We start from the raw sequence: 27,950 nt of genomic DNA, 5'->3' as shown, positions 1-27,950 counted from the left end.
ATTTCTAGAAAAAAAAAAAAACACAATTCCTTTTAAAGTTTGTAAATGCCAAGGATATGAGGCATTAACAAGGAGATGCTGCTTAGTTATGTTTTAATGTAGCTCACAGACAAGATGTTCAGCATTTCTCAGTTTTTTTTAGACTAATGTCTTAGTACTTGAAAACCCAATTTGGGGCAGTGGACTGCCAATGGGATTAAGGTTATAACAAAACTGACAGCTTTGCTAAGAAAAAAAAGGTTATTTTTAAAATTTTTACAAAACAAAATTTTAAGTGTATTTTGGTGGTCTTTGTTTGTCATTTGAACCTTGATTCATTGACCTGTTTCTGTCACACAGTTTCTGTGCTTTTAAGTCCTTCAAATAGGGGGCCGGAGAAAGTGCCAGAGTGACCAGTTTTCTCTGGCTGTTTAAGAGAACACAGCAGTGCAGTGCTGCAACTTCTAAACCTGTTGTTCTGCACTGCAGGCTACCTGGCCGAAGGACCAATTCACATTTTTGTCATTCCTTTGCTTGTTTCTATTTTACTCTATTTTTTAAATCCTGCATTTGAAATGACTATTTCTTTAACTGACTTTTAAAAAATATATAATTGCATGAAAAGGATAAGAAAACTTTGGCCATTTACTTTAAGAAAAGGCTGATTTTATACAATGAACAAACGACAAGTACGTCTATCAGGCAGCCGACAGCAAGCTCTGCCTAAAACCAAATAATCTGCTAACTTGTTAAACGGTATGACTTGCTAAAGGCTAGAACAGAAAAAATTATAATGATTTCATTTTTTATTAACACTTCCACTTAATTTAGGGAGTGTTTATTTTATGTGTGCTCTGGTTGTGTATTCAGAAAATCAATATTATTTGAATATTCACCATATTGTCTTATTTTTGAGGGCAGTACAGATGACTACTGTTTTTATGTTCTCAATATAAGAAATTGGATCATGTAACACATTTTCTGTGTAAATACACAGAAACCTGTTTTATACTCAAGGTTATTATGCTATGGGAACTCAGACTGGCCCATTCCTGACTTACAGCTTTCCTTATAAAATCCCTTATCTTAACCATTGAAGAGGGATTCAGTTCAGAATTCAATCCCAAAAGCATCTTGACATACCATCTGAGTTTCCAGCATAACTTCACTCATTTTCAAGGTGCACGGAGATGAACAAAAATCCACATGGCTGGAGGACTCTAATGTTTAAATTATGTGTTTTCTTTTTTCCTCATAGCAAGGATGGTTCACTTTCACCAGTATTAAAGAAAATGGTTTTCCCAAATGTTTTATTTTATTAGATGGCAACATTATCTTTTAACACAAAGTACTTCACAAATGCTGGCACAGGTATAGTGAATAATGGGGATCTTTCACTTAAAAAAAACAAAAGAAGAAGACACAGAGATCTAATTCTCCTACTAGTTGCAAATTGTGCAACTGTGCAAAAATGTTGTAACTCTCTGCTAACTGTCACTTTGCTGCAAGCTGAAGAATGGCTTCTGGCAAGTCTCACATTAAACATGCATATATATATATAAGCAGTGTTATATTTATCAACACAAGGCACTTCTGATAGGAAAATCATTTCCTAAAGGTATGCTCCAGATACATGTTTACGCTCATAAAAACAACCACAGATTGCTTTCAGAAGTTGTTTTGATGTCATCTTTGGATCATATCATAAAATTTCTTTTTTTCTGATGAAAAAGGAGAAAAGTTTATACCATCGAGTTTATCTAATGCAAAAAAATATTGCTTTTAAAATACATATTTACATAAGTAAAATCAAGGTTGAAGTAACTACACTGCCTTGCAAAAATAATTGTATCCCTATAAATTATTCAATTATGTTACAACCACCAACTTCAATGTGTTTAGTTTGGAGCTTGATGTAGATGAGCATAAACTGTGAATAAGAAGGAAAAATATGGTTTTCAGAATGTTTTACAACAAATTGAATAGTGTATCAGCTTGAGATCCATTGAGTCAATTATTTGTACAACTATTATTTGCTGTCAATAGCTGAAAGTCGAGGTACCTCCTTACCCGTTTTGCACAGCGAGAAACTAAAATATTTTCCCCATTTTTCTTTGCAAATAATTCAAGCACTGTAATTTGGATGTAGAACAATTGTGAGCACCAAAATCTTACCACATATTGTCAGTCAGATTTAAGTCTGGACCTTAACTGGAGCACTCTAACTAATAGCACTTCTTGTCACAAGATGTGTTCCTTTTGTACAATTTATAAATAAGTGACTGCATTTTATTTTGATTTCAGGTTTTAGAATGGGGGAAAAATTACTGGCGAAGCAGAACTGCAATTACAGTATGCATAATTTTGTCTGGTTTATGAATAAATAAAAAGACTGTCATCAATAAATATTTCAATATACAGTGTGTCCCCATGATATTATATATACATATGGTTTATTTTAAAAACTTTGCAAGAGTGTAAGAGCACACAAATGCATGTTCATTGTTTGTTTTCGTCACCTGTCATGGTGTCAGACGTATGTAGCTCTGTGCACTACCTTGTTGCTATAATGTTGCAGGCTTCATGCAGCGGGAGAGGAGGAGAGAACAGCCACGGTGCATTCAATTATTCTTGGTTTCTTCGTACTTGTTGCTCCTTGATTAATGTTCATTAATGTGCTGCCTTAATTGTTATATTTAATTGTGCAGAAGAGCAATTTTGTTTCTGTCAAAGCAAGTCAAGTTAACTTTTTTCTTCAACTATTCATTACATTTTTCTTTTTCTTTTGCTTTCATATTACAAATAGCACAAAATATATCGATACACACAACACTTGTAAAAACCCCACATGGGTATTTTAAATGTTTAGAAATTTTATATTTTATAGACATATATCTAAATTTTTTTGCAAGAACATGCTAGGTTGTTTTTTTACTTAATGATTAATGTTTTTGTGAACATCACAAACAAAAAAAAAAAACAATAAATACAAAATTATAGAATAACATGTCTTGTTCTTAGAAAAATCTATATTTTCAAAAATAGATTTGAATGGCTCTTGGAAGTGAACAAATACGGAGGATTCGGTTCCTTTCAAACAGACTAGACAAGGCCCACAGAGAAAACCCCGGGCCCTCATTTGAATATAAAAACCTTAACTAAAAAAAGACCCTATTTAACTAAAGAAAAACTTAGTTAAATAATAATAGTGGATAAAATCTGAAAAGTAGATTTACAAAATAAAACACCATTATGAAATTAAATAATAAAATAAATGAATCCTGAAATAAATAAATCTTGAAATGTATAAGTAAAACTGTGATTGACAAACTTAGCCTCTCCCAATTTTTTATTTATATGTATATATATATTATTATGGGGACATCTTTTTTTTGACAAAGTATTTATTCATTATTTATTAGCAACAGCATTTATTTACTTATTTAATTTTGGATAAAATGACTATGCACTAGTTGAGCCCTTTCCTTACTTGTTCACTTAAAAATGCATCATTATCAGGCTTATGATATTTAAGGACTGAAAAACACTCTCAAAACTATCTTTCTTTTGGTTTATATATAAAGCCATGACTCATTTCTTTATTCCTATTCTTTATCTTCAGAACTGCTCTCTCCAGGTTAACACATCACATGCAGGTTGCAGATACCCGATACATCAGTTAAAATCCCAATATAATACACTGCAGTCTATGGCTATAACATAGAAACATCTGAAAATACTTCAGCAATGTACTGTGTCTTATATAAAGTAGTTGTGAAATTCATGCTCTAGAAACAACTACAGAAGAATTAAATTTAAGTTGCCTAATGGCTGCAGGTTTTGCTATTTCAATTATGTTTTCCCCATGCTAATGGAGCTAAAATCAGCTTTTTAGAAGTCGCCCTAAGGGGAATGCACGCTGTGTTCAATGACATCTCCCAGTTAAAATGAAAACTACACTCTCAATATTGTTTATGTTTCTTGCTCGCTCGCTGTTTCCCCACCAACAGTTTCCAACCAAGTGGAACCGTCTCCCTTAGAATTTAGTGAAGGTGGAAGACAAGCTCTTAATCGCCTGTGTTATTGAATTATTGAATTAAAAGCTTAAGTACTCCGGGTGAGCATGTCAATTTTTCACAAGTGAATGGTACAGTGCTCATTCCATTTTCATCTGAATAGATCATTTGTGTATGTAAAATGTAGAAGAATGGAGGTATTACACAGATCAGTTTCATTGTCTGTAATTCATTTTTACTGTGACTGTAATCATTCTGAGACAAGTCATATTCATCCTGCAGCTCATGCTAGTCCTTAATCTGCATTCAGATTCTCTCAACAACATTGCACTTTTTTGTCAAGCAGCTGTGGTGTTCAGAGCTGCATTAATTTGAAAAAAAAAAGAAAAAAAAAGAGGGTTCGCTTCAAAGAACATTATGCATAATTAAGGAAGAAGTTTAACCTGTTTTACATCCCTAAGTGATCCACCGGTAAACATGTACTTGGAGGAGTAAGTGTTGCAGCAAATGGTTCAGCCTCCTTTCTACTTGACATTCTGCTCACCTGTCTCCTTCCCCCATGTTCTGAAACCCTGGGACTGATACAGATAAAATGATGTGATGTTTCTGTCTGTATTTCAATGGGATGAGATGCTGTGACCCACGCAATCTCCCTCTCAAAGAGTATTTCAACTTATGCAGATGAGCTCATCAGAGCTGCCTGCTGAGATGAGACATCTAGGTCTGGAATTGTGTCAATACTAGCACCAAAACAAATGCAAATCAAAATCCAAATTAATGTGTTTTCCCCGAGGAGAAACTGAGTCGTACTTATAGTCAACTCTCAGTAGATGACAGGATTCTGTTATCCAGAAAAAAAAAAAATCCCCCAACCGTTCTCACTCTGCCAGGGTGACAAAAGTCGGTGTCTCCAGATGGAGGAACTAAACTAAACTAAGTGAGGAGAAGCAGGAGGCTTCTGTGAGATTGTTTTACAGATGCAAAATGGAAAACATTCCAACATTCCCGGGATTATTTAGTTTAGTGATCCAGCTGTCCAAACAGACATCCATGTGCATCCTTAAACATGGCACAAATACAAGCAGATGCAGTGCATATCTTCTTGGGTTTTTGTAAATAATATTACCATGGCCGCAGCCGTGTTTATGTCCCTGCATGAATAAGTGGGAAGCCATGTTTGAAAAGCAGGTTGTGTTTGGATAAAAATGAGCAGTTTGGGCTGCTCTAATATGCCTGCTTTCCTAGCCTGCCTGTCAGACCTACCCTTATCTGCATTTGATTGAATGGTAAATAGTGCACAATGCATACAAACAGCAAATTTGCACTCTCGCAAATCTAATGAGGTAGACGGCAAATGATAGACATTTCATCAACTCAGTAAAGATGCAGCATTTCAAAGCCTTCTGAGGAAGCTTCCTTTTTATTTACTATATCATTCTTTTCCTTTTTCTTTTCTTTTTTTTTTTTGCACATGCTTGTCATAACCTTTAATCCTCTGTTTGTTCAGTCCTTTTTGCTGCCAAGGTGACCTATTTTCCCCCATGAGAATCATTAAAGTTTAATTTACTTTAATCAAAGAATTCACTGAAACAGTCCTCGCTTGTAACTTGTCGTCGGAGCTAAAGCTGGAGCCGCGTGTCACCGTTTGTCAGACACATTTATATTTCAGCAAACTTCGTGGGCATTTACTGACTGCAGCCGTGACGACAGTGATTTTGAAAATAGCACAAACACGTCCATTGATGTGATGCATACTTTTAAGAAAAAGCTCTTAGCAGAGGGTGTCAACTAATATTCTGTGGGGTGAACTAACCCACAGTGCCTGGTTTTATTCGACCTTCTTAAATATAAAATAGCTGTGTAAAATGATGTTGCTTTCTCCAGAAGTTGCTCTGAATTACACAAGTACACAATATATAGGTAAGGTTAATGATTGATTTTTACAGGTATAACGATGATATCAAATCCATTTATTAGTTTTTTTTTTCTACTTTGATACATAGACTTAAGCAAAATTATAGCAAAACTATAGAAGAAACACCTGCTAAATGTAGCAGTAGCGTTCAAAAGTAAAAACTAATTGTTTTAAACATACAAATTCTTTTATTTTGTTTGAAGGGGAAAAAAAGAACAGCAATCCTCACTTAGCCAGCTGACCATCAGTGCAACAGCAGGTAATGGAGAAACACAAAGTTGTCATTTTGCTCTATGTGGCACTCTCTTTTCACGGTCTCTTAGTTAAAGTACTTTTACACCGTAAGAATTGTAGGTGGCGTTCTTTTTTCTTCTGGGTAGCTGGCCCATGCCTATTGCAGTGTCACTAGTGCTATCTGTCATGAACACACAAAAGAACATTTAAAAGACAAAACTCCAGTTCTTCCACATAAACCGCAACAGCTTCAGAAGTTGTGCCAGTGAAAAAAAAAAAAAAACTGCCCTTCATTCGCACAGTGTATACAAATTTAATAAAGTACACAACGAGTACAGTAGCCCACATAAAGCACAGCTTATTTCCACATAAACTGCAGAGGATGACAATAAAATTACAAATACATTCTTAAAAAAATGTTTGTTTTTTATAGGAACTTTAAATGGTTTTTATGAAAAGGGACATTCCCTGTTGCACCACCATTAACAGTTCATAAGACACTTCACTTTTTTTGAATGTAACGTCACTTGATATGTATTTCGGCTCCTTTGTGATTTTCAAAGTAATGGTCCTTATACACTAAATGGAGACAGAAAGCTTCACTGTACAAAAGCAGACAGGACTCGTAGCGTAACAGTAGCAGTTTGTTCAATAGCCTCACAAAATTGGAGCTGGAAATGTGTAAAATACAGACATCTAAATTGACATGTACAGTACACCATGAAAACGTTTGAAGTTAGGTAAGCACTGATCCCCACCACCCCGATATCCCACCCAAAACTTTCACACCAGTCAAGGACACATATTTCACCTAAACACAAGTCACAAACTAAAAAAGTAAAAAAGAAATAAACAAACAGAACATAAAACATAGAAAGCAGATGGTTTTTGGTTATACAATGCGTTTGAACATCTCTGTGGGTCAAAATAAATCAACTCCTGGTCATCGATTCGGGGTACCATCATCATCATCACACCCCTGGCAGGTGAGAGGGAGCTGGAGAGTGCCGTCACCTCACCTGTCAGTTGCCAGAGTCCCTCTGGTCGGGAGCACAATCCGACCCCCCATACTCTTGACTGATGACAGAGCTGTGAATGAGACAGCTTGACAGAGACTTAGGCCTGAGCTCACAGGTCAGGTAGGAGGGCTCCTCCAGCTCAGTGTGCAGCGGGGAGCACTGGCCATCTGGAGGGCCATAGGCACTGCTGTCTGATCCCCCGTCCCTCTCTTCGTTGGGCTCTCGGCTGGCCAAGTCCGGGGGCGCGCCGCTCTTGGTGGGGCTGCTGGACGCAGATGGACTCTCTTGGAGTGGCGGGCTTAGCGCACGCTGCGATTTTAAGTAAGGTTTAACATTGGCCACGAGGATTGTACTGTCCCGCTGTTCTTTTCCAAACGTGGTGAGGGTTTTTCTGCTGCTGCAGCTGATGGTGCCATAAATCTCTGTCTCTACCATGGCATCCATTCCCACAGGGATGAAAAGGTTGGTGCGATTATCTGCGCTGTCTGCTTGGCTTCCTACCCGTAACTTTGGCATCCAGCATCTGTCAGAGTGTCCCAGTGCACGACATTCATCGGTGCAGTGGACTGATTTGTCTTGCTCTGCAAAAACAGTTAAACATTTGTTATTGGAGCCTGCTGCGGTATGAATAAACAACCCACAGGAAAATGTAGATGACATTTTGAAGGATGAGCAGCAATGCTAAAACACAGCAAACAAACACAATTTCTAACATTATTCTTAACTCCAACTAACAGCATCGCTGCTGACATGTAATATTGCATGTGTCACAGTGATTTCCAGAATAAAATCCCATTATGCAGTCTAAAGCAACAGCTAGACTATTCTAAGATATTTTAATTTTTTTGTTTTTGATAAATTAGAGAAAATACTGATTTGAACAACTTACGACACATTTCCCCCCCTGGTATTATCAACAATCTGTGTAGGTGTTTTCATGGAAAATATCATCTGGTGCAGAAGATGTTTTCAATTTACATTTCCATCAAAACTGATTTAAAAAGAAAGAGTAATTTCAGTTTAACCTGCAGGTCCTGACTGGAAGTAAGTGTCAGTCTCAGTAGTTAGGATGCTATGTGTTTGTCATGATGTTCATACAGTCGTCCAAGTTTCACCCACCAGTCTCTCATGGTAATTTTTTTGTAACAGTTTTTGAGTTTTTCATCACTTGCAGCATAAAGCAGTAACTTGCGTGTTCTTGCCAAGGTTCTATTTCACATGTATTTCTTTTTAAATCAGAAGTTGTCATACATTACTTCACCACTTGACAGAAATCTTCCACAAGTTTCTCACAATCATTTGGTGAAAGTTTGGCTCATTACTGACAGAACTGGTGTAACAGAGGTTTGCAGGCTGCAACCCTTGGCACTTTCTTCACAACTTTGTCAAGATTTTGTGACAACAAAGCGCTGACTTTGTTGTCCTTAAGCCATTTTAAAATTAATTTAGCTCCTACATATGATCAGGCTCCATCCCTTTTTCCTCTGAGTGTGTTACTGGTCATTATGACCAAAGATTTCAGTTTTAGTCTCATCAGACCACAGAATTTGTCTCCAAAAATGAAGGTATTTCATTTTTGTTTACAAACTCCAACAGAACCACTTATATTGCTTTTGGAGTTATCACTTTGAAGATTCATTTTCTTTGGTGTTTAATCAATAAAATAATTGCTATACGAGTTCAGTCCATTTACCATTTTGACTGGTGAAATTAATGCACACACTCCAGCACACACTGAACCTAAAGGTCATTTGCCAGCCACAACTAAAATGTATATGATGAGTATTTTAAGTGTAGAAGAAACATTTTTGAACAGTAATGGAAGAGACCACATCCCTGGCTTATTTTGTAAATCTTGCAAATAGTAGCCTGAATGAGACCTTGGTTGCGTGCGCTGCAGCACTTTGAACAATTTTGCATCAATGCAGAACATGTTGCTTATGAGAACTGACACCGACAGACCAGATGACAGGATTCAGAGCCAAAATAACGAAGGCCGGCGTGATGGATTAATTTTACATAAATGTCTGTTTACTTCTTCAGTTCTGAACTATCATAGCAGAAATACAACTTTTTCGCCATTTTTGTGTGAACGAGATTATTTGTAGCTACCGTGAAATCTGTTACAAACTGAAATATCAATGAGTCATATCAAAACAGAATAAGCCTGATGCTGTTAGTCTACACTGCATGAAAACCTCATTGGCATGAGTAAAATGGGAGTACATTTAGAACTGGTGTTGCATGTGTGAAGTCTAATACATCTTTAGAAACATAAGACTGTCCTGCAGAATCTTTAGTTGAGACAAAATACTTGTCACTGTTCAGAAAAACGAATAAAAGAGACTGCAGTGAGTGAGTGGATTAAGTTAAATGCAATCACAATACTAATGTGATAACGATGAAATATACTATTGCTCACTAAAGCTGCTGAGTTTTAAGAGTTTTTAATGAAGTTTTGAACTGGGACTCGGCAAATGCCTATTCGTAACTCACTTTGATCACATCAGGGACAACAAAACAGATCGCAACATCTGCAGTATGTGCATACTGTGTAACTATTAGCAAAATGAATTCTGGAACACATTCAAAAGTGATTCTTTTTACGTCATTTCAACAAACACACACACCCACACAAAAACAACAAACATGAAACAAAAATTTTATATAAAGATCTGTTATCCAGCAGCATCATGTCCTATTGGCTGGAACGAAGAGAGTTGCTCATGAGTCCTCTGTTGTGCAGTCAAGAGGATGTTCATTGAGGATGAAGAGTGAACAGCTTTTTCCACTCAACTATGAGCGGTTATGAATGACCACACAGACACTCACAGGTCAGTACATACCTGTCAGTACAAAGGCAGAGAAAACCCAATCAGGCACACAGAATCAATCCTGTCACTCGTTCCTTTATACACCAGATGGTCTCAATTGTATTTTTATGGTCTCTAAATATCAGCCTTTTCTGTCTGCAGCCTTGGTAGATCCAGAATATTTGCAGGAACTTAATTCCTTGTCTTTTGTTTACCAGTCAGATTATTCTTTTGTCCAACAGCTTTTATTTCTAATTGCTGGTTATTTTTTGTACATCCTGCTGTCAAGTAGTTTGAGAGCTATCTTAAGTAAAATAAAACATCAAATTTAGAAGAAGGAAAATAATTTTCCATTCATCTGTTGTACCCTCTTTCTGGGGATGCAGTTGCTGCGGGGCGGCATTGGAGCCAATCCCAGCTGACATTTGGCAAGAGAAAGAGTAGCCCACACCCTGGGCATGTTGCCACAATGAAAAGGTATCGCATCAAAATATGATTTTGAAAATAATTTAATGCCACACACAGTCATTAGTTTGTGCCTTCACCATTTCCAAATTGTTTTGAAATCAAAGAATTGTGCAGAATTCTTTTATTTTACCTTTTAGTGCAGGGTTTTATGAAGTTTAATTAATGAATTTCTGTCTACCCAATTTCAGAAAATAATTGCTAAACTTAAAATACCGTAAGTTTAAAAACTAAACTATTTTATATGCATATATAATATACATAAAACATATACTTATTTGTAAAAAAGAGTTTTTTAAAAATACAAAATGCTCAACCACCTGTTAGTGGTAGAGTGTGTTTTTGTTGTTCTTTCATTTAATAAACTCAATAGGGTCTGAGTTTTTAAATGTCAAATTATGCAACTAGTATAAAAGATAAATTTATTTTAATTTACAGATCATTACTATCTGTGCCAATAAATATGAAAGGTGATATATGCAAAGCATTCTTAAAATACAGGATTTCATTTATTCAGATAAACTAATAAATAAATAAACTTTTTACAGCATCAACATATTTGTGAGTCAAATAATGCACAGTTAACCTATGACTGTAGAAATGCTTACTTGATTACCAAATGCTGCCAATTCCAATAACATATAGATATACTGTATTAATCACTGTAAAAAAAAAAAACAGAGAAAATGTTGAGATTATATGCCTGTACCATAACTCCCTTTTGTAAGTTTCACACGTCACCTAATCCTAGAGGCATTAAATAAGCAGACAGAGAGCAACACATACAAAAAAGCCAATTTCCATGGTGTTATGGTGTAGAGAGTGTTGTCATTTTTCTTCCCCTTTTCTGTGACCATTTTGTTCAGCTATCAAAATTAATTTGACAATAATGCACTGAGGTGTTTTGCATGTAAGGGCATGAAGCAACACTGCAGGAACTTTTCACCACAAACATAATTTTAAGCAGAGATCAACAAATTTGTTAGAATTTGGTCAAGCATGGGCTTTTCTTTCCAAAATGAAAGAAAACACAAAATTAGTGCTTAGCTTATTTTTAATGTTGATAGATTGCCATACAAGAATCAATTATTGACAAACTGTGGAATAAATTGTAACATTTGTTACACTTTGCTATCCATTAATCTTCTTTCTTCAAATACATTTAATATAAATACCTACAATATTTTATTCATGGTTTAATGTCACTTTGATCAGCTCCTTTTTTGTCTTGCTCACATACCATTTTGTATTATCAAAGTCCCTCAAGCAAGTGGCTGACTAAATGAGGCACTTCATTTCATTTTGAAACCTGGCTCTGATGAGGATGAGCCTTGAACAAGAGAAAGCTTCACATGATGGGGGGGAAAAATGTGGGATGATCCTCCTTTTGAAGGCGATAGTATAGCTTTTATCATACAACAGCCTCCACAAGTTTTGCTGAAGGACAAACAAAACCAAGAGAACATGTATGCCAGAAGTCCTGAGAGTTGTGGAAATGAGCACCATTGTATCAAACAAGCTCTTTTCCAAAGTACATGCCACAACTATCACATTCTGCGGCTCAAGTGTATTAACACCTACACAAGCGCACCCACACATAGCCACAGGGTGCGATGAAACTGTTAATTATGCTACTCCGGACAAAGCTAAATTGTGTTGTTAATTTAGCATCTGAGCTCTTAATAATTTTAAATGTTGGTGGAAAAGATGATTACATTTTGTTCGCTCTACATGTTTTTAATTTGGATGGTTTTTAAAGTTTGACTATAGTAATATATTTTGAGTTAGATACAACTATATCAAGGCTTTTTGTTTGGAAGAAATTTAGACAACTTTTCCTCATACTGTCCTTTTCCTAAAAAACAAAAAAATATATATATTTCTAAGTGCTTAGAAATTAGTTTTCTAAGAAGTTTTATGTTTGCTGACCAGCAGTACCTTTAGTTGGAACAAAATTTAAACACATACTTCAATTTATGCACTGACTTCATTAATGTAGTAACTTTATTGCGTGGGCTCTATCTAAAAATCCCTAATATTTAATGACTTGGATCAAAACCAGGGTGATTTTTTTTAAATCAACATAGATATATAAAAAGAAACATGATTAGAAAATCTGCTTCACTGGTTCTATATGTAGGGATATCATTTATTAAATATTATAAAATTACATTCATTCACCAACAAGAAATATAACCCAACAACAAACGTTTTCTTGAGTTTTCCAATGCTAATTTCAAGTTATTTGTAATACTATGATTTACTTTTGATAAGAATCTTTTCAGTTAAAGGAAACAGATATTTAGTTGGAGTATGTATAACAGATGGGAAAACTTAGTAATTGAAAAGTTGTAGCCAGTTAGCAGTTAAATCTAAAAAGTAAAGTTAATATATAAATCTTGAGGCTTAAGAACCATAGTTCAAATACTAAATATTTATGCTATCTTTCAGAAGAGATAAACCCCAAAACCACAAAGCTTGTACTCTCCTATTAGCACTGTTGGCTGTTTACCGAGGGGAGTTATTTATAATTAAGCTAAACTTAAATCTTTCAAGTCATCTTTACTCTTAGATCTGCTAAACAAATCTAATTTTTCTCTGTGTAGAGAAAAACTTTTTCTTTGATGTTGCAAATTATTTGTGCTCATATTTTATTCTGATTTAAAATAAGCTATGCCAACAATATTGCTATTAGTTAAAACCTTAATTTCATTATACATTTACTTTTACTAGGACAGCTAACTGAAATTATTTGACAAGAAACACAGAACAGATCCAATGCATTACTCTGTGTTCATTTGGGTTTTCAATCCTTTTCTTACTTGCAAAGTGAAGACTGCTATTCCTTAAGCAATGCTATACGAAGCAAACCTAATAAGAAAGGAGCAGAGAGAAGTAGGCAGGTACTGAATTAATTTCTATGCTACCTATCTGCAGAGGAGCCTGCAGATGATGCTGATGCAAAGGGATGCATAAGCTCTGAAGGTAAAGCAACAACAGAGTGAAAAGCATTCAATTTTTGTAGTGATATGCCTCGCTGCATAAGCAGAAGTATTCACAGTGCGACATTTTTACCTAAAAGGTACTCAATATTAGTAGCAGTTCACATAATATTCTTTATTAACTATTATTTAAAACGGATAACATACTTGCACTTTGTAAAGCACTGTCAAAAATAAACTATGATAATGATGCTAAACTATTCAAAAGTAAAATTGGAATCCTTTCATTTGTTTAGCCCATAATTAGCTTCATATTTCTCTTTCATGTTAAGTCACAACGCCTCTAAGGAAGCCATAGCATTACAATGGGTCTGTGATCTCATCTAGCCATATCACTACAAAAATAAATGACAAATAGCTGTGATATTACACATAACTGTAAACAAAACAAAAAGACAGGTTCACAAAAACAAAAGAAACTTGCTTGCCTATTATAAATAGAATCAGAGAAAGCCTAGCAACATACCCACTGTGCATCTGGTGTCTGTGAGAGTGAATAAATATTCAGAGTGCATGATAGTGGAAGCTGCACAGGTGCATATATTACCTGTATCAAAGCAGCCAGGAGACTAGAGGGATGGTAAAAGGTAAAGACATAAAAGCAACGCTACTTAACCTACCAGCTTTTGTGTTGGTGCATTTGGAACAAAAAAAATCTCCATTTTGGATAATAGCGTTATCTTGTCTAAATCTGCAAAAATAGTAGCTTTGTTGTTCAATAAATGTACCTGTATTTGTGGGTAAGATAGTCAGCCAGTGTGTAGGTAGGTGGGTGATGTTTTGTATGATCAATTCTGTGGGAAAAATGCATAATGTGGATCTTCCATCTTGCTGTCTTGCAGACACTGACACCATTTAAAGGGATAGTTTGAAATTTCAAAGTGATGTTTTTGAAGTTATCAGTTATACTTACATATTAGTTGTCCACTGATTTTGAAGATTTATTTACTTTTCTGTGATGTGTGTGATATGACATGGTTTGACAACAAGTAAGGAAACTACTTCTAGAGATGCACCGATCAGAGATTTTTAGGCCAATTTCCATCACTCAATTTTGTTTCTGACTTGCTGATACTGAATTTAGCCAATACTAATTTCTCCATCATAAACAAAAACTTATAGATAAACTTAAAAAAATGTTTATTGTAAAGAAAAACATGTCACTGAGCGGTTTCTTTCTCTCTAAATCATTGAAAAATATAATGAGATTATGGGAGGGTAAATTTATAAGAAAGAAGTATTTCTACAAATAAAATAAAAGACAAATAAAAAGATGCAGCACATCTACTTGGCTCCTTTGAAAGACAGATTACACTAATGCCTTTTTTAATTCTGTGATCTGTAATTCACTCTGATGTGTTAAATTGTTCAATAACTCATTTACTAAGTTCACATAAACATAAGTCTTAAGTAACATTTCTATGGTGAATAGTCATTAACTTTTCACACTAGAAAGATAAACTACATTACAATATGTTTGACTGAGAGAGAAAGCTCTTGCTGTTACACAACTAAACCAACTAAAGTTAGACCTGATTTAACCCTATTTTACAACAAAGACAACATGATTAAAGTTACAGGTAGCAGTGATCCAGTTTAGTATCATTATTGGAGTTGATACTGATGTCATTATTGGCTTATTGGGCTGCAGCTTTTTGATTGATTTTACATAGAAACTTAACATTTCTAAAAAATAGTAGCACATTTAAATAAAACACTGTATGAATTCTCCTGTTTTAAATAATACATAAACAAATGTTTCAAATATATAAATATTAATACATGTGTCGTACAGAAGACAACTATTAGTGAACAGAGCTTTTGTCTGCAGAGTGAGCATCCTACCCCAGATTTACCCTATATGTGTCTCTGCTCTGCTCTGCTGCACTTCTCACTTCGCCAGTTGAAGAGAGTCATTCCTGGCAGGCATAATTTACAATATGTGCGACTCTACTGTGCTACAAACCCCAAATTGAAGAGGAATGTTTACTTTATGTTTTGTCCAGATATTTAAAGCAGTTGAACTTATTTCAAATCATTACAATAATAAAAACACGTTCCTATCAGCATCGGGAATGCTCATCTGAAGCTTATCACAAACGTTGCGATAATCAATATCTCCAGCCGGGGCACGAGCGCCAAAGACTTTAATTTCTGTATGTCAATAAACTCTTCTAATTGTCTTCTTTTCTCCGTCTGAGTCTCTCCAGATTGAACTACAGTTACTTCATTATCTATGTTTATTTTTAGATTTTACTTTTAACCTCTGCTATTGAAAAAGAAAATTACAACCATATCATTTTGGCTTTGACTAAAATAGGAGTGGTTTGGTGCAACTTCTCTCAATATTTCATGTATATACAATCTGTAAAATTACAATCATAAATAATTAATGACAGAAAAGTTTGTATTAACAATGTCTTGTTTGTAAAGTTAAGACAAGCCATTTTACCTATTTACACCACACTAAATCTGGTCAATAGTCAGTGCAATTGTGGGTAAAACAGCCAATGTAAAATAAATAATAAAGAAACTGAAACTGACAAAAACAATAGGTTGACTACCTTGCTCAAACATGTACAAAATAAACCGCAACAAGCCTTTCAAATGGTTCAGAAAGTGCAATTAGAAATTCTAAATATAATGTAAAATAAATTTTAAAAAAGCATAGAATTTGACTGAGTAGAGCTACTCTTATGGATAGTACCGTACACATAGTGACCGATACCAAATCTAGAACTGTTTTTAAACATTGAGACCAATACAAATATTCAATTATTTATCTAATTATTCATCTTGTAAATTAATACAGTTGAATGTATGGTCAAAAACTGTAGCAATGCAGTACTTTGTTTTTTATTTTTGCTTTTTTATTTTTACAACACTAGAAGAAAACAAATAAGGCTGACAGCATTTTCCAATCCATTTTTGAGAGAGAAAGGATAAAACAGAGCAATGCAGGAAGTTCATCTCTCTGTTGTGGCAGAATGAACCACCAACACGCCTCGATAGAAAAAAAAAAAGTTATCTTTCTACAGTAACAACTTCTACACTGAAGGGTGTAATCAATAAAACCGGGTAGCATTTATGGTGCATTCTAAAATCGAACAATATGCTATGGCTGAAAACTGCAATGATGGTATTTTCAAGACAATTAATCAGCATTTATATGACTTTTCTATTATGTTTGCATCACCTTAGCGACCGTTAGCATAACAGCTGCTAAAAATATATATGAGTTGTTTGAATTAGGATCAGTCAAATTCCATACAGCTGATCAAATACATTAAAAAAAATACAATGCAGTCCATTACACCTAAGATATACTGCCAAATAATTTGCAATTATGATATTACAAGTAATGTTATTACAATAATAATTACAGTAACAATAATAATTGCTGCAACAATATTTCCATCTCAAAACGGATGGGTTGGACAGTTGAAGTAATGAGGCAATGATCTCCTCATAAGAAGAAAATCGGCCAATTCTGGTCATCAGTCCCTTTTTTTGGTGCATTTCAACTGCATAATGCTTCACTTCAAAAATGTCCAACTATCTGTTTAATGCTCAGCTGACCAGCCCTATCAAAGAAAAACCTAATTTAATCTAATCATTGGTTTTCTTTCTAACTACATCTCTCACTTAGGAACGGGAAAGACATTAGCAAACATACTGATATTAAAAGCATTTCCCTACTTGATTGGATTTCTCTTATCTTACAAACCCAGGTCTATAAATGAACTGCCACTGCAGTCAAGCAGCATCAGCGCTGCACTAGTTTCATATGTACAAAACGTCTCTTTTGATATATCTCCATATGACTGGCATCAGAACTTCGGCTGAATCAAATTGGGGGGTTGGGGAGTGGAAAGTGAAGTGATTGAATTTACACCTCCCACGGAGTTAAGTTTGGTCTGCCATAATTCCTCTCAGAACACACGCAACCACCAGATCACACATACATAAAAGTGAGACAGACAGGGAGAGATTCACACATCTCCTCTGCCAGCCACTAGAGCGCCTCCATCTCTGCCCTCCTGAGCATGCTGCAAACAAACAGTTCATAGCAATGTAAATGGTGTGGAAAGTGCTGCATAGGGACATGATGACCACAGCCGTTCCTCCTCTGAGGAGCAGACGAGGAAATGAAAAACATCGCCACTTCACTTCAAGTCCCCCACCCATTATCTTTTATCTCACCAGCGAGCGTTTGCTTTCATGTTTTCGAGTTTATATCCACAAAAGCTAAATATATCAGTCTCTTCCAGGTCAGCCAGGTTGCCATGAGCCTGACAGTCATCTGAGATTATCCTCCTGGCAGTCTGGATCATTTTGGATTTGCAAAATAAAATTTAACAATTCTATTTTCAGTCATAAAGCGAGCGCCCTCTCTCAAAACCACAGCAAAACTAATAACTGAGGAAATCTATCCAAGCAAAAGGTGCAAACAATCTGTCAAGTTGCACTCGATGTATCTGTCATTTTGCTTTGCAAGTGTCTGTCATGCTTTCTGAGACATGCATGCAACAAATCTACCTTCACAAAAATGACATGATATAAAAGAAAAGAGACACAGACAGAGGTACAGTTTTCTGTGCACGAGTCCGTTTGATGGTTAAATCAGACTGAAGACGTATGAAAAATTCTACGTTCAAGACTCTTTCATCCCTTTAAACTCTCTATCTACCTTTCACTCCGGTGCCTTCGTGTCATTTTTGAGACATATCTCAGGCTGTCTGCAATGTAAACTGGAACAAAGTATCCTGCTGCACCTACAGCTTCCAATAATGTTGAGGGAGGATGTCTTTTTGCACTGGCTTCTACACCCTGAAGCAGTTGTAGAGCTCTAGTTAAACACCAGCAAAACTGAAGGTTCTTGTTGCATTAAGTACAAACAATGTCTGCTACAAGAGTCAGTTAGGCATCTTGAAGATGTCCACTCACCCTTCTCAAAAGGCTGGCCATTAACTGCTGCCGCTTTCATCTTGAGGGCCTCCCTGGCAGATGTGTCGCAGTGTGAGCCTTTATTAGTATCCTGGTCACTATCAGCCTGGTCACTATCACCATGGCCACTGTCTCTGAGACTTGCTCGTTCTGCATCCTTAAATGTTGAGCTGCAGAATGGAACAGACAGAGAGGAGCAAAATTAAGCATAAGTTGTCATAACTTGTAAGTGAGTATCAACACACTCTGATAGGTAGAGTCTGGGAGCATAGCAGTACACCGTTTCCACATATTTTCATGTGGAAATTTCATGCTTTTCTGGACTGAAATTGACAGAGTTCTATGTTTTTTTACTCATCTATTTTTAAAGCATAAATGTAAAATTCACAATGGACATTTCTGGCTTTACATATGAAACCTGTAAGGAATATGGATGGATGGATGGATGGATGGATGGATGGATGGATGGATGGATGGATGGACACAACTTTTAGAAAACGTGAAAGAGCATAAAGTTGGAAATACGATACATACGGAAACATCAATTTTTTTTCAAACATTTTTTGAACTTAGACAGATCTGAAACATACTTAAATTCCACACTTGTGGAACCCCTGTGAATATTTTTCTTACCTTTGAACAAATGGCTGCCTGCTGCCAGAATAATTGGGCTCTGATGAGAAATTTTCAGTCTGGAAGGGAAAAGGGAAAATGTTAATGTGCATTCAACATTTAGGATTATTTTTAACAATAAGCACACACACACAAAATACCGTAGCATAAATCAACCAGGGGCATAACTTTGAAAAGAGTGTCCATGTGGTGGCCATTGCAAATATATTATTTTTGTTATATCTTTGTACTTATTTGCCTATTCATTTTTGACAATCCTTGGCTGGGGCACAAAAAATCAAGAGTTTTACAATAATTTTGCTATACATGCCACAGAGGGCAAGGATGACAGGAATGATATAACAAACAAAAAACAAATGACAAAGTTTAGTAAATAAATAAATACTCCAAATTACTGAATTTTGTCAGTGAACTGCAAGATGCATGCTCTGTTGAAATACTCCAAAAAATTAATGTAAAATAAGATTACTTCACTGGGGGTGGCAGCAGATTTATAATTTTGTCCTCTAGGCCTCCCTTGTTGCTGTCACTAAAAATACAATTTAACATTTTTCTATAATTTTTCAAGAAATCCATGATGATATCACTAAACAAACTCAAAAACAAGCCAGGGAGAATTGCTGAGGAATAGCAAATTTCCATTGTGACCATGTATTTTCCTTGGCAAGGCAAAGAGTTCAGCATTTGCCACTGTCATCAGGAGCCTTCCCCCTCTCTTCTCAAAGTAGTGTGTTTGTGTTGATCACACCCACATACCCTAGTGACTGGTGACAGTGCCAAGCCTTGTCATCTGTGTTATAATCTCCGAATGAGACTGTCCTGAATATTTACATCGTTTACATCAGATAATTCTGCAGTGCTAAAAAGCCCTACAAGCCCATGCTGTCAAATTAGCATGTTAGCTGGCTCGGGTGTTCAAACCCTGCCATCTCTACAAGGCAAGGCTGGAACCTATTAATGGCACCACTGTGCCAATCCTGGATGTGGATGGGTGGATCTGGCCCACATTTCCAAGGGGGGCAAAAAATGTGATTGTAAGGTTATGCTGTGTGCATCTCTCTCTGTCTGCTACACATCGGTTTGGTAATGTGATCGGACAAGCTGCTCAAACACCTGTCCAATCCCACATTTCAGGCTAGTTTTTGTTTTCGCTCTCTACAGCAGCGATTCTGGCAGGGTTGCAGCGGCCTTGCTCAAGACTCACACTGTTTGCATGTCTAACCGCGAGGACTCTCAAATTACGGAGACCAACTGTGCCATTCTGCAGGAAAAGACTTAAAATGGAGCAATTTGAAAATGATTTTCAAATACAGAAAGAGAAAGAGAAAAAGAAAAACCTTCCTTTTGTACAAAGCCTTTTAAAATGCATGATTACGGTTCAACAGGAGGTTGCCATATCATGCTTTGCATGCGGAGAGTATAAGTTAAGTCTCAAAACAGAGAAAAGAAGGAAAATCAATGTAATGATATCTGCTCTGTGTGCCAGTTTTCTCCTTTTCATACACTTTTGTCCAGTTTGTAAGGCAAAGCAGTAGGTGCAGATAAGAGAGTAATAGTAAATGAATAAAATTAAGAATCCTTCTTACCTGTATCACTGACATCCTATTCGCTTGAGTTTCTGTGTTTAGCCCAGCAAAACTGGAGTGGCACCCCGACCTGGGCACAGTGAGGCTGTTTGGGGTGGTTTTCAGGTACATGACCTCTGACCTGGGTAGTGTGAGCGGCAGCGGGCTCTGGTAGTCGAAGCATATGGGTGAAGTGATCAAGGATGGGCTGCTGACAACATTCATCCGGCTTGCAGAATCCCTCTCCTCCATCTCACTCTGCACCAACATGATGTCACTCTTGTTGATCCTTTTCTTTTTTCCCTTCCCCACCGGAGGATTGGAGTATTCAGCCATGCGGCAGTTATAATTCCCAGCATCCTTATCTTGATGCTTGGACTTGACAGCGATGGCAGTCATGACGGCCAGGAGCATGACAGAGATAATGCAGAGGGTAACTATGAGGGGCAGGGACACGTCCCAGTGCTGCTGTTCCCCACTCGCGCTGGAACCCACTCCTGTCGTAGTTTCCGTATTTGCCTTAATGATCAGCTTAGCCACAGCAGATAAGGGAGGTTTGCCATGGTCAGTTACTCTCACCACCAGCTCAACCACTGGGGCAATCTCCTCCCAGAGAGCATGGGCAGTTCTGACCTCTCCTCCCACTGGGTCTATCTCAAACAGGTGGTCATCGTTTCCCTCTGTGATCTCATAGGTTAAGTGCCCACTTTCTCCATGGTCATGGTCCACTGCTTTTACTGTAGCAATAATGTACCCAATTCCCACGTTTCTAGGTACTGGGATCTCAGCCGTATCATTCTGCAGCAGGGGTAAAATAATAACTGGAAGATTGTCATTCACATCAAGGACATTGACCCTGACTGTAGAAGTGCTCTCCATGTGAGGAGAGCCGCTGTCTTTTGCTTGAACCTTGAACTCAAAGGATTTTGTCTGCTCATAGTTGAAGGAGCGAGAGGCATAGATTGCTCCGTTTGTGGGATTAACAGACACGTATGTGTAGACTGATACATCTCCAATGTGGGATGGCAGTATGGAGTATGAAACAGTTCCATTACGACCTACATCTGGATCATGTGCCACGACAGAGCCCAAGTACTCTCCCGGGATGTTGTTCTCAGGCACCTGCAGCAAGTAGAGTGTCTTTGTGAAGCGTGGCGCATTGTCGTTCTCATCTAAGATTTTCACAGTGAATGACCTAGTGTTGTTCAAAGATGGGTTCCCGTTGTCTCTTGCAACAATTGTGACATTATATTCATCTTTCGTTTCTCTGTCCAGAGGTCTGTCTGTAAGGAGAGTGTAGAAATTATCATTGTTTTCCTGAAGTCTGAAGGGGACATTTCCCAGAACCCGGCACTGGAGCTGGCCATTACGCCCTGAGTCTTTATCAGTCACTCTGACCAGTGCTATGACAGACTCTGGAGGAGCTGCTTCACTGATTGCTCCCTGCCGAACAGAGACAAAACTTATTATTGGCAGGTTATCATTTTTGTCAAGTACTTTCACAGTAATTTTACAATGTCCTGGTATCGGATTGGGCCCCAGATCCTTTGCCTGCACATCAAACTCTATGATTGGATTCTCCTCAAAGTCAATCTCTCCCTGGACCTTAATGACGCCAGTGTTTGGGTCTATTGAGAACAAATCTTGTATTCGCTCAGATGCATATCCAGTGAAGGAATAGACCACCTGCCCGTTGCTTCCCTCATCCTGGTCAGTGGCGTTCAGATCTATAAGTATTTTTCCAGGGGGAGAATTCTCAGGAATCTCTAGCACATAGGAAGATTTTTCAAAAACAGGGCTATTGTCATTTGAATCAGTCACTCTGACGTTGATTTGCATGGAGCCCGATCTCGGATACTCCCCACCATCGATTGCAGTAAGAAGAAGAGTGTGATGACTCTGATCCTCCCTATCGAGGGGTCTCTGAACCACCAGTTCTGGGTATATAGTCCCATCACCCCTCACTTTTAAATCCAAAGAAAAGGTATTGTAGTCATCTCTTGTAACCTGATAGGTCTTTATCCCATTTTCCCCAGAATCTGAGTCATGTGCAATAGTGAGGGGGAAGCGTGTCCCAGCAGCTGCATTCTCAGAGATATCAATATTCACATGATCTGAAGGGAAACTGGGGGAGTTGTCATTGATGTCCTGTATATCAATCTTGATCATGCAAATTTCCTTGTCATTTGCGAACACCTCCATAGAGAGCTGGCACTTGGGGTTGCGCCTACATAGCGTCTCTCTGTCAATCCTTTGTTTGGTGAAGATTAGTCCACTCTCGGGGTCAACATCCACCAGATGCGGGGCTGAATTCTCCAGCACCCTGAAGTTGGATTTCTTCCCTCTCTCTACAGTCCCATATCCGCCGTCTTTTGCTATATTGCCTATAACAGTTCCAGGTCCCTGTTCCTCCGGGACGGAATAATTGAGGTTTTTTAACGTGAGTGCTTTCACCCACAGCAAAAGGAAAACGGGTGCAGAGAGACGCATCCCTTCTAAGTGGATATGCAGCAGTGGTAGACTGAAAAAAAAACTGGTTGACTTTCAACCTGTTGATTAGGAGAAAAAAAGAGAAAAAACCTAGTGCTCTAACCCGCACCGGGCACGGGTTTCACGCTGATCTCACACTAATTAGGTATTAAACCGATCTCTGAACCGTGCTCTCCCTTTTTTAATTTGGATCTTGACCTTTTTTTGGATGCAGTGTAGCTGGGATGAACTCTTTCTGTAAACAAAGATGACCGCTCGACGACACCTGATGTATGAATTAAATATCAAATTCGGCACCACTACAAGAGAGATGCTTTGTTTCTCTTTGTTTTTTTCCCCCCCCGAAACGTAATATGTGTGTGTGTGTGCGTGCGTGCGCGTGTGTGTGTATGTGTGTGTAGGGGGACTTGATGAATAATCGATGACTATAAAGTATTCATATTCCCAACCGCATCCAAGGTTAAAGCGTTTAAATCTCGTGGTTGAAGGTTAGAGCGCGGCTCGCAAAAGCGCATTGCCCTCATGCGACATCTACACCTAGGCTACTGCGAAACACTGACATGGCCATTCAAAATGCAGCATTTGCCATTCACATCGCATGTTACTTTCCCCCTTTCTCCTGTGCGGCACACTGTTGCACATACGCGTTCGGTCCGCGTCGCCCATACACAGTCTGCTCACAAAGTGGAATAAAATAAAACAAGCAGGATGCAGAGCGGAGAAATACTCCAGTTCCAACCTTTTGTGCTCAAGAGCGTCTGCGACTTTTGCCCGATGATTGTCCTATAATCAGTCCAGTAATCCCATAATCCAGTCCAATTGGACCCGGTGCTCTTCCATCCTTCATTCCAGACAATTCCCTTCAGCACTGACCCGTAAAACGAGAGGGAGGAAAAAATGAGCCACACAGAGGTGCTGGAAGATTTCAGATAATCAAAATTAATCGCTTCTCCTGCGCTCACAGGTTTCTCTCCTCTCCGCGTCAACTGTTGAAACCCGCTCCCCTCACTGTGTTGAGCCGATCTGACCGGAAGCCTCTCGAAGCCCTCGCAACGCACTCCCGTGTGTTTCTGGGCGCATTTAACATACTTTCTGATCGTCTTCCAGCGAATGAGTGAGCAGTGACAGATCTTTGCCTTGAGGGGGGTTTCTCCGATAGGGTCTGGCAAGATCGCATGAAGAAGGGCTGTTCTAGTGCTACGTGATTCATTTACTGATGTGCGCGCAGCGAACAGCAGCATCACAGGGAGGAAACGTGCTGGAGGATGTTGCTCCTAATACGTGTCGATGTGAACCAGAGGGGATTGGAGAAAGGTTTCTTGAAATGTGCCGTAGCAGGAGTAGAAAGAACTTGACAAGTGGGGACAGAGACGGTCCGTTGCTATATGTGGCCCCAGGTCAGAAATTTTGTTCGGTAGGGCAGGGCGGGAGGGGGGGGGGGGGGGGTCACTTGTTGCCACCGGTCACCACAGCATCACTATCATCTTCTTTTAAGTGGTCCCTTCTTCATCCTTTCCAAAGTATGCAGAAGTCAATTCATATTATTTATTAAATATATACAGCAGCATACCCTACAGCATATACTTTAAACTTTTCGTATCTTGTCACGTTAACAACCACAAACTAAAATATAAGTTATGTTTCATAAACAAAAATAAAGTAGTTGATCAGTGGAATGAAAATGATACATGGCTTTCAATTTTTTTTTTACAAATCAATCTCTGAAAAGTGCGGCATGCATGTTTTCAGAACAAATCAGTACTTTGTGGAAACAATCACCGTTGCAAGTTGATACAGTGGGACATGTTTTTACATGCCCCCCCAAAAATCAATCAATCATTTGAATTTCTCTCTCAGACCACATTATTATTATTATTATTATTATTATTATTATTATTATTATTATTATTATTATTATTATTGTCACATCTAGAAAAATCATTTTGACTAAGCTTGGCAATATAACTTAGGCTTAGTCAAATTGGATAAAGAGCATGTGCAGACATTAGGTTTTAAGATTTTTATTTGGATTTTACTAAGTCATTTGACTCATGAATATGCTTTTACCTAAATTATTCCATTGTAGTTCTTGGTGTAAGCTTAGAGTTATTTTCCTGAGAGAATATGAATTTCTGTTTTTTGGTGCTTCTAACAAATTTTGTTCTGTACTGTCCTGTTTTAGCACAATTCATCTGCCTATTATCTCTGAGCAGCTTTCCTATCTCTGCTCCCCACAGAATGATGATGGTTTTGTTCAGACTGAAGTGCACTAATAGTTAGTCCCCCACAAATAGTTTTTTTCATGGATGTATTTTTGCTATTTTAGCATAAACGCTATTTGTGCAGTGCACAACTAATACTTATACTGTCAGCAGATTGCCTCACCTTAACAGCAGGTTTCTGAGTTACCGTTGGCCTTTTGAGTGCTCCTCTGATCAATGCTTTCCTGTCAATTTAGGAAAACAGCTGGTTCTTGTTAGGTTTGCAGTTTTTCCATACCATTCTCATTTTCACAGCACTTGCAATAAAGAGTGTTAGGAGTTGACAGCAAAAAAAAAAAGGTTAAATCATTTCTTTCTCTGAAGTCATTTGTTGTGTATCTAATATACAATACTTAAATCCAAACTGTTGAATTGAGAAGCAGAAACCAGGTATATTTTGTTGGGCTCAAAATAAAAAAGAGAAAACTAGAATATACAATATGTGTCTAAAGGAATTTGCAAATAGATGCTATGTGCACTAAATATGTCAAAGGAACAATATGAGTTTATTAAATTAAGAGCCTTAAATCATGACTGTTGACACTGATAACTATTAGGTTTTCCCATTGTGTCTCTATCTTATTTGCCACTTCTTTAAAATTTCCAATGTGTAAAAGGATAAATTTCATAGTTGGATCACACTATGGTAAACATGGCTTCAAATGTACTCAAATCCAATGCTTGTGAAACAATGCTGCAGCTTAATTTATTCATACTTTGGGCTGGCTTTGAGTGTAATTTATTTATTTATTTATTTTTATTTATTTGTGTTTTTAGGGAGGGGGTGACATATGGCCAACATGGTGTTAGAAATGTAAAATTAAAGCTTTCAAAATGTTTGGAGAGTAACAGAGAGTGCCGTCTTCTCAGTGTCATTGAAGCTCCTTAGGTATTCATAACTTAAGATCCTTATTAATTATTAAAAACAACAGGCTTACACCTGTCTCTTCTGTTTGTTCCTCATTTTCATCATTGCTTTTGAGAAAATGTAATCAGAAGATAAAAAGAGAAGGAGAAGGAGACAGACTGTGGATGTTTTCAGGATAATCTCTGTAAAGGACATAAGACAACTGCTTATTCCTCTGAAAGAAACAAGGCTTATTTCACAGCTCAAATATCACAGCTGTTGGTATAACCTGCCTTATGCGGCTATCACATTGCTTATCCACATCAATCTCATATCTCGCACCAAAAAAAAGATGGACTGACATTTAGTTCACTCAGCATTTCAACAATATGACATTTGCATTTTTATTCTCACTTGACCAAATCTCGGTGATGCCGATGTGTGCGTGGGGGCGGGTGGGGGCTCCATGGCGTTGCATTCAGGTACCATATGAGAGCAATTCTGGGAGGAAGCTGTGTCAACATAGGGGCAAGATTACCGTAGCCCGCTTCCTCGTTTAATTTCATGTTGCTTGGGATCTAAATCAACCTTGAGTTGCTCCTCAGTTCATTTTTGATGTAGGAAACATGGCTGCTTTTCTCCTGTGGGGAGCATCAACTTTGGCTGGCCCCAGTGCAGCTTGCATAAATTGGCCATTTCTGCAGGTATGAGATAAGGACAACAAAGGGAAACTAATTATCATTCAGTCTATGTTAAAACCTCAGGAAATAGCTGCTATTGACGATTGTGTCTGCATTGTCACAGTCATACTATTTAATATGATCTGAACTCTAAATGAGAGGGTGGTTTATATCCATAATAAATAGGCCACATCCTGATGTGAGGCTTTGGATGCCTTGTTCATCCAAAATCCCGCTGACTTTGTCTTGGACAACTTTCTCTAATGAGACCACAGTACTCGACCTAGTATGAAATGCAATTTCTGTTGCTTTTTCTCCTCTTTTTTATCTGCAAGAACAACAGTGTGCATCAGGTGTTCCATGGCAAATTGATTTTTACGTGAAAGCACATTATTCCAAAGGCGTAAAAAACCATACCTGTTGTAATTCCGGGTGGAAATAACAAACAGTGGCTATGCTCTGTTTAAGCACACTTGTAATATTTTGCCATCTCTCTCATGTGATTCACTTACCACTCGGCGCAAGCATGATTAAAGGTGAGATTAAATTGTTTATCATTCCCTATTTTTTTTTTTTTTTTTGCTCCCATCTCTAGTTGCGCCACACTTTGAGCAGCACACAGGAATACTGATGGTGGGGGAGCGGGAATAATGATTAGGACAAGCCACTGAATCTTGCTGCAGAGTAAATGAGCACGAGAAACAAGTTTTAATGAAGCATTTGGCAAAACAATCAGTTACTCCCTAAAATAAGAGTGATAATGAAGAAAAACCCAACCTTATTATATATGTTTAAAATCTTCAAGTTGCATATGTAGAGTTTCTTACAAAACCTTTTAAAGCTGTTTATACTGTATGTCCGCATTTTGTTCGTTTAAGACAGCAAACCATCATTTATTTCTTTTATAACATTTTAAATACTAGAGCCACAATAATTAGTAAAATTGTTTTAAAATGAGGGTTTCCAAATTATTTTTCAAAATCTAAGAACTGAGAAGCACATTTTTATTGAGTAATCTTATTTAGACAGCCCTAAAAAATCAGTGCAACCAATTACCTTTAGAAATCATAGAGTACACCTGTGT

General features: G+C 37.4%; 1 protein-coding gene across 1 annotated transcript; it reads right to left on the bottom strand.

The window, feature by feature from the left end:
- Nucleotides 1-5,944: 5,944 nt before the first annotated feature.
- LOC114148804 (protocadherin-17-like) lies at nucleotides 5,945-24,322 on the bottom strand. The gene is made up of 4 exons (XM_028024281.1): nucleotides 20,610-24,322; nucleotides 19,024-19,082; nucleotides 18,391-18,560; nucleotides 5,945-7,744 (listed from the first exon to the last, which is right to left on the bottom strand). The coding sequence occupies exons 1-4, from the start codon at nucleotides 23,076-23,078 to the stop codon at nucleotides 7,167-7,169; spliced, it is 3,276 nt and encodes a 1,091-aa protein (XP_027880082.1). The 5' UTR covers nucleotides 23,079-24,322; the 3' UTR covers nucleotides 5,945-7,166.
- Between the last annotated feature and the right edge of the window lie 3,628 nt (nucleotides 24,323-27,950).

The sequence above is a fragment of the Xiphophorus couchianus genome, chromosome 7 (assembly GCF_001444195.1).
Source record: "Xiphophorus couchianus chromosome 7, X_couchianus-1.0, whole genome shotgun sequence".
Taxonomy (NCBI): Eukaryota; Metazoa; Chordata; class Actinopteri; order Cyprinodontiformes; family Poeciliidae; genus Xiphophorus; species Xiphophorus couchianus.
Note: the sequence above shows the minus strand (reverse complement) of the source record. Positions and strands in the feature narration are given on the sequence as shown.